The sequence below is a fragment of the Diabrotica virgifera genome, chromosome 1, assembly GCF_917563875.1.
Source record: "Diabrotica virgifera virgifera chromosome 1, PGI_DIABVI_V3a".
Taxonomy (NCBI): domain Eukaryota; kingdom Metazoa; phylum Arthropoda; class Insecta; order Coleoptera; family Chrysomelidae; genus Diabrotica; species Diabrotica virgifera.
This window is the reverse complement of record NC_065443.1, coordinates 50,634,673-50,648,205: the sequence shown is the minus strand read 5'-3', so window position 1 is coordinate 50,648,205 and position 13,533 is coordinate 50,634,673. Positions and strand designations below refer to the sequence as shown.

Sequence of the window (13,533 nt, the reverse complement as noted above, 5' to 3'; positions counted from 1 at the left end):
CGCAGTGACTATATATTTTGGTACATGCTATTTTGATATGTTTAGTGTTTGTTTGATGGAAACATATTTGTTAAGGGAAGGGAAGCAGAACTATTCAGATGTTTCAAACTTAATTGTAATAAATCAATGTGTATATATAAAAGTATATATTTAGGTTAGCAAAATAATTATATGTATTTAGTTGACATGACATGTAGGTACAAAATATTGTTAAAATAATTTTTATACATAAGTGAATTATTATAATCAACTATTCTAAATGCAAAATAAGCCACAATTTAACTAAAAAAATTATTTTATTAACGTTTAGACGTCCAAATCGGATGTCATTGTCAAAATACAAAAATTAGTCAGATTAAATAAATTATTGGAAAAAATTTTTTACTAATGTAATGTATCCAGCTCTCGGACTATCAACTGCGTCGGGCGCGCGCGACGAAGAATTATTTACAAGCATGCGCGAACTACTTTCATACGAGCATGTCGTCCTCATGAATGGTTGTTTACATGTAATTAGTTATATTTACGTAATATGTACCTCAGGCCCGGACTGGGCCGCCGGCCTACCGGCCCGCGGGCCGGTGCGCCTTTTGCTTTCATTCATTTTCCATTAAAAATTTAAACGCTGAAATTTTTTTTAAAACTTTACACAAAGATTCCTTGAAGCAAAGATCAATTAAGCATAGTGTGGTTGCAAAATACAACACGTATCAGGTATCAGGTAATCAAAATCTAGCACACATAGCTCGAAAAAGGCATCCAGTGTTTTGTGTTAATAGCTTAGATGTGACGCGCGGCGCCCTCGAAGACCTTCGGGCGCCTTTCGCCTTACTATATTATACATACAGGATTGTTGCGCTCCAGAATCATACATAACGAAGCCAGCGGATACAAAAAAATACAACTCGTATCAGTTATCAGATAATCAAAGGCCAGCACACATAGCTTGAAAATGACATCCTGGGTATTAAGTTAATAGCTTAGATACGACGCGGGGCGCCCTCGAACACTTTCGGGCGCCTTTTGTGGGTATCAATACCCGCCGTTTCTGTTATAATAATATAAGAGTGTTACATCCTACAATTAGCTTAAAATATACAGGTACAGTTTTCAGCAAACATAGCTCGAAAATGGTATCCAGGTTTTTGTGTTAATAGCTTAGATGTGACACGCGGCGCCCTCGAAGACCTTCGGGCGCCTTTCGCCTGACTACATTATACATACAGGATTGTTGCACCCCAGAATCATACATAACGAAGCCAGTGAGTATAACAAAATACAACTCGTATCAGATAATCAAAGACCAGCATATATAGCTCGAAAATGGCACCCAGAGGTTTATGTTAATAGTTTGGAAACGACGCGCGGCGCCCTCGAAGGTCTTCGGGCGCCTTTTGTAAGTATCAATATCCGCTGTTTATATTATAATATAAGGCCGTGAGAGCCAGAGTGGCCTAACAACTCTGGAACAAGCACTCAAGCTCTGGAAAAATGGCATGGGAATTCCTCTCAATGACGAGACCACATTATACACTTTATGTTTCGCTGATGACCAAATTCTGATTGCTCAGGATCATGACGACTTACGTTACATGACGTGGAAGCTAATAGAAGAATCTAACAAATGGGGCCTCGCAGTCAACATTAAGAAAACTGAAGCCATGTGTATTGGAGGGACAAATCAGTCCATTACATTAGATGATGGGGTATAAATTAAACACTGTGATGAATACAAGTATGAAGATAACTCAAGATGAGATACTCGATGCTGCTATAAATGGCAGAAACATACAGGGTAGAAAAGCGATATCCATGATGAACGGCATTCTGTGGGACCAAACAATATCTAAATCGAACAAACAGATCATATACAATACCATACTTAAAAGTGTAAACAAAAGTCTCCACAAAATGGAGACCTTACGAAAATGGTACGGCCATATACAGAAAATGTCAGATGACAGGATCCATAAACAGATTTTGGCGTGGACACCACAAGGGAGAAGGGAAGGAGGAAGGCCGAGAAGAAGCTGGAGGGAGAGAATTGAAAAAGAACTAGAGAAAAGTCCAGGTCTGTGATTAAACAGATAAGAATGGCGGTTATAAGTCGGAAGGCGTCGGAGGGCTCTGTAAACCGATAGTAGCAGTAGTAGTAGTAGTATATTATTCTGTAGCAGTAGCTGAAAAATTACCCACACGTTTCAAAAATTGGTTTCGAGTCTCCAGAGAGTACCAAAGAGTGTAACGGATTAAAAGGGATAGGCACCTACTGGGAAACTGAAGCTATATTTTTGTGACATCTTAATAAGTTTATTCCAAAGTAAACTTAATATAACGAGCAAAATGAACTAAAGCACAGGATATCAAAAGGTAACCGAAAGGTCGACAGTTTAAAAAAATATTATAGTCAAAGTACCTATCGAGAAAGACGAAAACCAGAATATACAAAACCGTAATAAGAGCAACAGTCACCTACGGATGTGAGACATGGGTGCTAAACAAAACAAGAAGAAATGATAGAGAGGTGGGAACGGAAGGTACGAAGAGCTATTTTCGGGGGAAAAATACAGAAGACGGTTGGCAAAGAAGAACCAATCAACAATTAAGAATGCTTTAAAACGAACCAACTATAACAAGATACACAAAGGCACAAAGCATCAGGTGGGTAGGTCATGTCGAGAGAATGGATAGAGCAAGAATGCCAAGGAAGGTACTGTTAAGTAGGCCAGTTGGGACAAAGAGACGAGGTAGTCCAAGAAAAAGATGACAAGAAAAGTTTCAGAACGATATAGGATCGATGGAAATTACAGACTAGAAAGAAAGAGAAAGCGAAAAATAGGATACAGTGGAGAACCACAGTGCAGCAATTTTTAAATAGAAATTAAATAAAATTAAATATAAGACATAAGTATATACTACCATGTGCATTATATAAAATTGTAAAGTTGTAATTGTAAAATTGTAAAGCCCTAGGCCCACAAGGCCTGTAGTGCATATTAAATAAATAAATGAAACTTAATATAACTTAAAAAATTTACAAGTAATATTCAATGCATTAGGATTTCAAAAAAGTTTAGGAGGGGGGTGGTCGGGCGCCTTAGTTCAGAGATTAGGTTGGCGCCTTTTTTAGAATTTGGGTTGGCGCCTTTTTGATGAGCCAGTCCGGCCCTGATGTACCTACGTTTAATAAATAGGTAGTAATTCCAAATTACTGTTGTATTAATTAGATATTATGTCAACCCAGGCTTGTACTTTAAAACTAAGCAACAACATTTTTGTTTAATTTAATAATATTTTGTATTTTGACAACGACATCCGGTTTAGAAGTCGAAACGTTAATAAAATCAATTTTTTAGTTAAATTGTGGCTTAGTTCCCATTTAGAATAGTTGATTACAAAAATGCCACAAGGATAATAGCTTCAAAACAAGTTAATTATTATTGTGAAAGCTTTAGGTCTTCCTTTTATTTTAATATTTTACGGTAATACTATTTCATTTATAACTAAAAAAATATATATTAATTTATAGTCTCTTATCTTTTGCGTACTGTTTTAAAATGTTCTTAAACTCATTAAAAGAACTAAATAATTGTCCGCACTCCGTAGTTAATTTAAAAACAAACACTTTAAACAAATAAAAAATAAGAAATCACTGACACTCTAACTTTTTTATTTGCGTACACGTTAGCGTATACCTAGACACAACCTTATATTTAGGTATATTCTTCTTCTTCTCATTATTTAGTTTATTGGCCTCCACCTACTTGGGTATTTGGCAAGCTCATCGTCGTGGAATAAGTCAAAAATATTTATATTCTAATGACATTTATCGTATGTCATTGTAATAATATATACCAGTTTGTTAAAATTGTAGTTTTATACGCTCTGAGCTTCGCTGGTGGCGCTCCTAGCGGATTACTGGAATTATCTTTCACCGGTAATTTTTAAATTTATTATTTAATTGTTATCGCTTAACATTTACAACGCAAAAAATTAATTAAATTGTAATCGATTTTTTTAAGATTTTGCTAATCATTTTGACGTTCTATAGGGCTTTTCATTCACAGTCATTTGTTTCGAGCTTCTGTCATGTGTCACATAATATTAATTTATCTACGTCGTACGTTATTGGTATGTACCAATGATACAAACCAAAGACATATGACGTAGATATATTAATATTATGTGACACATGACAGAAGCTCGAAACAAATGACAATCGATGAAAAGCCCTATTGATAAAATATGAATTTCTTACTTCGGATACTTTCACAATTATCGTGTAGATGGCGCTAAGATTTTTAGATTAAATTATAATTACATATTACGGAACATTAAAAAAACTTAAATTCAGTATTTAAAACGTAAGTTTAATTTTAAACGTAAGTATGTTTAAGGTAAAAATATATACCACAGCTTTGACCAACTAATATTTTTTATAATTAATGTTTTTAATTTTAATTTTACATTAATCACTTTGACATTTATGTCAAATTTCCGGTAAACGTTTACAGACTTGCCACTACTGGCGCTCGAGAATTTGTAAATATCCCCTCTACGTACGAGCTCACAGCGGATACTGTTTTTGAAGGAAAGGAACGAAGGTTTACTATTGAAAATAAAACCATTTTGTAAAAGTACAAATTTTCTATGAATAGGTCAAACGATCAAAAACACTTGTAACGTCACATAAATGTATTTTCTACTGACGTTTATAACGTCCAATTTAAAATTCTGTTTACTTTATTGGAAAAATGTAAATGTAAAACAAAGAGACGTCACGATGCGTTTTGGACCACCTGTTTGAATTTGAATTTTTAATCGTCTTTAGGGGCCAAACGAAAGACAAACAAAACTTTTTTATCTTTGATACATGTTTTAAATTATGTTCTGTTGTGATTTATAACATTTTTTTCGAATTTAAAAATTTATGCAAGTTCCCTATTGGTGTAATGAAAATTACATTTTTAATTAACTAATGTCATACTACGCTTCCTAATTAATTAGGTTACCTACACACAAGTTAACAAATTTCACTAATATTTAAATTTTTCCCTCAAGAAATTGTTCTTAAAAAAGACTATATCACCCTCAAATAATATTTTTAACCACACATTTGCTGTGGCCTATAAGATCTAGGCGAAGTACTTATATCAATTTTTATAACCTAATAAAACTAAGCTATATAATCTGCCCAGAATTTTTAGAATAATTTTTTTTGAAATCATTTCTACAGTGGAAATCGAAATGTCAAACATTAGTTACTTAAAAATGTAATTTTCATTACACCAATAATTGTGGCTGAATTAAATTGTGGCTCCATATAAACATAATATGTACATAAATTAGACATGCCACAAGAAAGCAGTTTCAGAACCTCTTTATTTCTATTTTATACAAATTAGGTAATGATATGTAGACATGTAAATAACAAAATTGATAGCTTAATATTGCAATAATACCTACATAGCTTCGCTGTGTCCACTGATGTTGTCCACTTTTGTAAACTCAACTTATTACCTACAAAAGTGGACAACATCAATCCCAAATAGATTACTTCATGATTAGGAAAGAAGACATACGTGAATGCAAGGACTGCAAGGTAATAGTTAGTGAGACAGTAAGCCAACAACATAAGCTGCTTGTTCTGGACATCGAAGTAAAAAGAATCAAGTGGTGGCTGCTGAAAGATGAGAAAGAAGGTCTATTCAGGAGAAGAATAGTAGAAAAAATATGTTGGAACATGAAAGGAAGCCCTAATACAATTTGGAGAAAAATGGCCAGTAGTATTAGAGAGACTGCTATTGAAATACTTGGGAAAACGTCAGAAAAAAAGTTTGAGGATAAAGAGACTTGGTGGTGGTCAAACGAAGCACAAGGAAAAATAAAAGAGAAGAGAAAATTATATAAAAAGTGGCAAGAAACCAGATCCGACACAGATCTTCAAAACTATATGGTGGCGAAAAAGGAAGCGAAAGTAGCAGTAGTAGTAGCAAAAGCCAAAGCAGAAGCGTATTCAAACCTATACGATCAACTTGATACCAGGGAAGGCGAAACGAAGATATATAAAATAGCCAAACAGAGAGCAAAGAAAGCAAAAGATTTTAATCAGATTAGATGTATCCGAGATGAAAATAATATAAATACTAGTTCACGAAAGTGTCAAAAAGAGATGGAGAAAGTACTTTGGCAGCTTATTAAATGAAGAATTTGAGAGACAGCCTGTAGAGTCAACGGAGACAGTAGCAGCAATGGTCACCAAAATAACCAACGAGGAAGTGGCTCAAGCGCTTCAAAAAAATAAAGAAAGGAAAAGCGGTAGGACCAGATGATATTCCTGGAGAAGTATGGAGAGCATTGGGAGAGACAGGAACAAGGTGGCTAGCAGGTCTATTTAATAGAATTATGGAAGTTGGACAAATGCCAGACGAATGGAGAAGCAGTATACTGGTACCTGTTTACAAAAACAAGGGAGATATACAACAATGTACAAACTACAGGGCTATAAAACTGCTTAGCCACACCATGAAAATATGGGAAAGAGTAATTGATAGATGGATACGTGAAGATACTCAAATATCCGAGAATCAATTTGGCTTTATGCAGCAACAGATGCAATTTTCATTATAAGGCAGTCGATGGAAAAATACAGGAGTAAAGAAACAAACGCTCATATGGTATTCATTGATCTTGAGAAAGCATATGATAAAGTTTCTCGAGAGATTCTGTGGTGGGCACTCAATAAGAAAGGAGTCCCTGGTGAATATGTAAAGATTGTGTGGGATATGTATGAGGGAGTAACGACTAGTGTTAGGACAGGTGTGGGAGAGACTGATAAATTTCATGTGAAAGTAGGATTGCACCAAGGCTCTGTGCTTAGTCCGTATTTATTCTCGTTAGTTTTGGACCAGATAACAGCGAAACTACAGGGTAACATTCCATGGTGCTTAATGTATGCTGATGATGTGTTAGTAGGAAATAGTGAAAGAGACTTGGAACAAAAACTGGAACAGTGGAGACAAGCTCTTGAGGAAAAAGGTTTAAAACTTAGTAGGACAAAACACAGTATTTGGAATGTTCATTTAAAGATGGAGCTACTACAAATAAAATGGTATCTTTGGATGGTGAAATGATTGTGAAAAGCAATAGTTTTAAGTACCTAGGATCGGTATTACAGAGTAATGGAGAAATAGATGGAGATGCATGCAGTAGAATTAGGACTGGATGGATGAAGTGGAAAGAAGCGAGTGGTGTGTTGTGTGACAGAAAAATTCCAATGAAGCTGAAGGGAAAATTCTATAAAACAGCCATAAGACCGGCTATGATGTACGGAATTGAATGTTGGGCAGTGAAAAAGAAAGAGGAACAACGAATGCATGTGGCGGAAATGAGAATGCTTAGCTGGATGAGTGGAGTGACAAAGAAGGATAAAATTAGAAATGAGTATATTAGGGGAAGTCTAGGTGTGGCACCAATTGATGCCAAAATGAGAGAGCATAGGTTAAGATGGTTTGGTCATGTTCAACGTCGAGACGTTAATCACCCAATACGAAGAATAGCTGAAGTGTAGATTTCTGGAAGGAGTAGGAGAGGATAGTAAAAATAGATAGTAAAAAGAGAAAAATCAAAGAAGCGGCTCTAATTATGCTAAATGAAACCAATTGTGTCGCAAATTTCCTCGGTAGAATGCAGTAGGATGTGGTTACCCATACTGAAAGAGGAAGTCAATAGAAAGAAAATACCAAGATTAGTAAGTCAATAATATCGAGCTAGTACATATTTTATATTTTAGTATTACTTATATATCTAGTATTATTAATATTATTTATAATTTAAACATGTTACAAGTCAGAATTTGGTATTATTTTTTGAGAGTAAATTAATGTAAGACTAAATACTTACGATGTCGGGATAGTATCGCAGGGTTTTTCCTGGTTTTCCCTTGTGATTTACTATGAAGTCTCTAACGCGAGAATTTTACTGTCGTTGCATTTGGTTGTCTTTTTAAAGACAGATCACATGCTATAATTTTTTATGACGGATATTCTTGAGTTGGGGTTGATTTCATGTAATCGAATGAACTATCGTTCAGTAAGTCGTCCCAGGAACGCAACTCATAAATATTGGCAATATCATTTTAAAGTCTTCTACTTTAAAATGTATAATATATGTCTGAATTGCCAATATAAATGAGTGAGATTAAATAAATTATAGAAGAATTTTTTTGCTTAACAACAACTCTTTTGTTTATTTTAGTAATATTTTGTATTTTGACAACGGCACCCGATTTGGGCGTCGAAACGTTAATAAAATTATTTTTTTCATTTTAATTGTGGCTTATTTCCCATATAAATAATTAATCATAAAAATGCCACAAGGAAATAGCTTCAGAACAACATTAGAAGAGGAAGACCAAAGAAGACCTGGGGGGAGATGATAAGGCAGGACATGTTGATAAAGGGGATTAACAGTGATATGACCCAAGATATAATTGTGGAGAAATGCAATTAGGGAAGCCGACCCCGCATAGGGATAAGGCAAAGAGAATGATGATGACCTACATAGCTTCGCTATGTGGTATTTTTCGTCCGCTATAACTTTTCCCATGCGTCACGATTCATTTTCAAACAAATTAAGTCAAAACATAAAGTGAAACGTACGCCGATGTGTGTAGTATAATATAGTATACAGTATACAAAGTGTATATACACATCGACGTTCGTTTGACTTTATGTTTTGATTTAATTTGTTTGAAAATGAATCGTGACGCATGGGAAAAGTTATAGCGGACGAACAATATAGTGGTATATGTTACACTGTCTTAACCCTAACTGCAGTTCATATTCATGGATCCTCAGTAGTATTTCAAGGAACACATGAAGCTTCATGCTATTCTACAGTAGTGCCTACTGCATCACTTTTCATATTTCTTTACACCATAATAAATATTGTTTTTGTAAAACAATTTTTTGAATGTCTTGACTGTTGAATGAGAATTAATCTGTATAATACTTAATTTGTTTACTATGTCTTAAAGACTAAGTTAGATAGTAAAACAGTTATGATAGATCAAAGCATTATTTTATTTTTTCTTTTATTTACTTGTGTATTTTTTAAGATATTGCGTTATCTTAGTTGCATCTGAATTGTTTATTTTTTTTGTCAATTATAAGATTGTAGATGAAATGTTCCATCAAATAAATGATAAATAAACTTTACAGAATAGGGGAGGATGCAGTAATAAGAAGAGAGGCAGAAGAAGAAAGAAAACAACATGAGAAAGATCAAGAAACAACTTGGTACCATGAAGGTCCAGATTCACTAAGAGTTGCCAGATTATGGATAGCCCATTATTCCCTACCAAAGGCTAAAGCACGGCTTGAAGAAGCAAGAAGAATGGGTGAGTTGCCAGCTGCCACAAAAACAGCTAGAACACAAGAGTTGCAAAAAAAGATTCATGCCATGTCTATCTATTGCAGTCAAGTTGGAGATGTTAGACCCATATCCTATTGTCAATTTAGTCCTGATTCAAAATTACTGGCAACTGCTTCATGGTAATTATTTTTAAATAAAAAGTTTTTACTACTATATGATTTTTTAGATAAATAACTTTCTTTAATCTTTTTTGTTCACATTATTTATCTCAGGATGAGTAGTTTTTGTCTACAGACAACATAGCTAGTAAATTCAGTCAGTCATCTCACATTATGTTCATTAAATATCTTGTTATATGCTTAAATGTTAAACCAAAATAATCTGTTTCTACCGTGGTCATTGAAGATTTGACCATAATTTTTAAGAATTTTTTAGCTTCGATACAGATTCCACAGATATTTTTTTTTAATGAAAAAGATAATCAATTTATCGCTCCAACTATTCCCATTAATTATTTCATTTGTGTTTTGGCAGTTCGCAAAGTAAAATAAAAATGACATCGAAAAGAAAACCTTACTTTTAGTTGCATTGTAATTCTATTGCACACTTCTTTGGCAATGACTTACCTATATTGTCGTCACATCATTTTATTTTATTATCTTCAACTCCTTATACATTGCAACACTATGTAGATTTCCCACTTAGTATTGCATATCACTGTCAGGTAATATTTTACTAGTCCATGTGGTGAGACCGCTCCCGTCTGAAAAAAATTTCTGATTCGGTTTCTTTGTGGATTCCTATTCAAAAATGTCCCCTTAAAACAGATCTGAAGGGTGCCGGGCGGAATTTTTGGGCAGAAATTGTTTAAACAATTTTTTTAAACAAATACAAAAGATCATATTTTTTTGCTCTGGAACATATATTTTTAGATTTTTTGGGTCAATCTAAACAAGAAAGGTATCTTGTAATTTTTCTCAGAAATTGATAGTTTTGGAGTTATAGGGGATTTAATATCTGAAAAATGCAAAAATACGCATTTTCGAGGCTTAAAAACTCATATTTAAATTAGCATTTTTGAGATTTCCAGGTACTTTATTTGAAGACTGAACATTCAGCTTCAAGCTTCTGAAGAGTGATCGCGTCTAACTTTAATTTATGCCGTTGTTTTTTAATTGTTAAATATGCGTGTTTATCCGATTTTTTTGCCGGTGCGGCGCGCTCCATTTCAAAAATCTCTTATTTTCCTCCGAAAAATATTTTTTCTGGATTCTTTGTGATATTCTAAATCAAATAACTTTGTTGCCTTTTTCTCAAAAGTTAATAGTTTTTAAGTTATAAGCGATTTAAAATCCGAAAAATGACAAAAAAACGCATTTATGGATTTTAAATCGCTTATAACTTTAAAACTATTAAAATTTGAGAAAAATATGAGGAGACTTATTTTATTTAGAATGTTCCAAATAATCTAGAAAAAAATTTTTTCGGAGGAAAATAGGAGATTTTTGAACCGGAGCGCCCCGCACCGGCAAAAAAATCGGATAAACACGCATATTTAACAATTAAAAAACAACGGTATAAATTTAAGTTAGACGCGATCACTCTTCAGAATCTTGAAGCTGAATATTCAGTCTTCAATTTAAGTATCTGGCAACATCAAAAATACTAATTTGAATATGAGTTTTTAAGCCTCGAAAATGCGTATTTTCGCATTTTTCAGATTTTAAATCGCCTATAACTCGAAAACTATTAATTTTTGAGAAAATTTACAAGATACCTTTCTTGTTCAGAATCACCCACCAACAAAAATATATGTTCCAAAAAAACGTGATCTTTTGTATTTGTTTAAAAAAATTGTTTAAACAATTTCTGCCCAAAAATTCCACCCGGCACCCTTCAGATTTGTTTAAAGGGGACATTTTTGAATAGGAATCCACAAAGAAACCGAATCAGAAATTTTTCCAGACGGGAGCGGTCTCACCACATGGACTATACAGAATTTGTAAAATACTGAAACGAAAAGTGACAGTCAAGGAACAACCATGGCTGCTTAGATATATGTATAACTGTTGATTCTCTTTGCATTGAGCTCTCCATTCACGGTTTTAACAATGCAGGCCACCAAAGCAAAAGCTTGGTGTAGACTGTAAGATTTGTTATAATCACCTGTTTGCCCATAGACTCCTGATCTAGTCTCGTGGACAGTTTTAGATCCATTGTGTGACTATTCAATAAATAATTCTACCTCCAAGTATTGTTTGCTTTAAGTCTCAGAGTGGCCATAAAGCTTATAATTCCAGTGGGGGGTGGGTGGGGTGGGGGTAAGACCTGTGATGGCCCCTAAAGATGCTGTTGCTGTACTGTTCAAGGCCCTGTCATATTTTTTCCCTGGAAGACGTCTGTTATACGGTAACCGGTGAATTGCTCGAACACTATTGCTCGAAATCAATTGCTCGACATGAAAATTGCTCGAAAAAACGAAGAAAATTATAAATCTATATATTTATTAACAATAATACAAAATATAGACACAAGAAAGAGTACGGGATGAACTTCCTAAAACAAATAATTTTAACGAGTGCCTTTCTCAAGTGATATAGTTTACAATGTGTTTGCCTTTTTAAGTCTTCAACTGAAGAGGTTGAGAGTTTCAAATTCTGCATATTCAAAATAAAGGCTTTAAGCTATCTTTTTTAGAATCTATGGAAATTAATAAACTGAAAAATACAGATATAATTCTGAATGACCAACTCGAGACAAACAGCTCCCCACTCCTCAACCTCTTCAGTTGAAGACTTAAAAAGGCAAACACATTGTAAACTATATCACTTGAGAAAGGCACTCTGCCGAAACAGCTGTAGTCACTTAGTTATAATAAATTTTGTGGAGGTATTAGACCTGGATCCCGCGTAAGAAAAAAAAGTTGATTAATAGCAAGCTGAAAATTTGTTAATAGCTTAACGGTGTCTAGTCGGACAAACTTTGATGCACGGGAACACTGGAACAGGGGAAGTTTTAACTGTGGAGCATGATAAACGTGTCGACCTCACAAGTTTATGATTGTGAAAAATAACAAGTTGTTTTTAAGTTTATTCGATAGCCAACGTTATATAATATATGAGAAAATGTTTGTCCGACAAAAATGTTGGGCATTTTAACGAGTCCGACACGTAGAACATGTCACATCACCGGAATTATGTTGGTGATGAATAGCAGTCTGATTTTTGGATGAGAGTTTAATGAAAGGTTAAAAAAGCAATTGGAAGTTATGTCCGACAAAATTAATGGGAAGTTTTCGTAGTCGGACATTCTAAACAGGTAAGATATACACAAAAATGCTGGTGATAAATAGCTTTCCGACAAAGATGAAATTTAATTAAGTAAATTATTCCTTACCAAGAATGACTGTTGTCGGAAAAAAATAAGGGGTAGATTTTGTAGTCGGACAATTTAAAAAAATAATTTTTGAAATTTCAATAAGGGGTGATCATTCTATGTCAAAAGTACCTGCAGTCAATTACAATCGATATATTTCGATTTATCTCAACATCATTTAGATACCTCACTGTAATACATTTATAGTAGATCAGGCAAAGTATATTATGGATTGAGTGGTCTAGCTATCTTTGTCTGCCACATGCGCGGGATCGCTTGGTTAAAAGAGATAGATAGACCACCTATCGACTTTTTGCACTGTATTCCCTGTCTACCCTTATGTCTATGAATACATTTCCATTTAAGAAAACTGTCACTTTTGACAATAATTCATAATAAATTGCAATCGTAACTTCAAATTTAAACTAATCGATTTATTTTGGCAGCAAATTATTTCTAACCATGTGACATATTACATTAATATATTTCATTTGTAGAAAGTTGAAAAAAATTACGTTATACAATTTTAATAATAATTTATTTAGGTACCCTTTTTCAATCAAGCAAAGCATTACAGCACGAAGAATGATATTCAATAGAATTTTCACAATTATCTGGCAACTGAACCTCATTGAATTGATGACCAAGCATTTTACGAACTTTGTAAAATGTTCGAAAATTACTCAAAAATGTTCCGTTGAATGGTTTCACTTTTGATGTGGCGACTTAAAATTTAAACTGTTGACACTCAAAAATAGACACAAAAACACTCCATAGTTAATA

The 13,533-nt window shown here is 33.9% G+C and overlaps 1 protein-coding gene across 1 annotated transcript in view; it reads left to right on the top strand.

Moving 5' to 3' along the window:
- The window catches only part of LOC114325550 (U4/U6 small nuclear ribonucleoprotein Prp4), a 48,757-nt gene that overhangs the window by 20,175 nt on the left and 15,049 nt on the right, over nt 1-13,533 (top strand). The window contains exon 3 of the mRNA XM_050656186.1: nt 9,222-9,554. Coding sequence (XP_050512143.1) covers nt 9,222-9,554 — 333 coding nt within the window. The remainder of the gene's footprint in view (nt 1-9,221; nt 9,555-13,533) is intronic.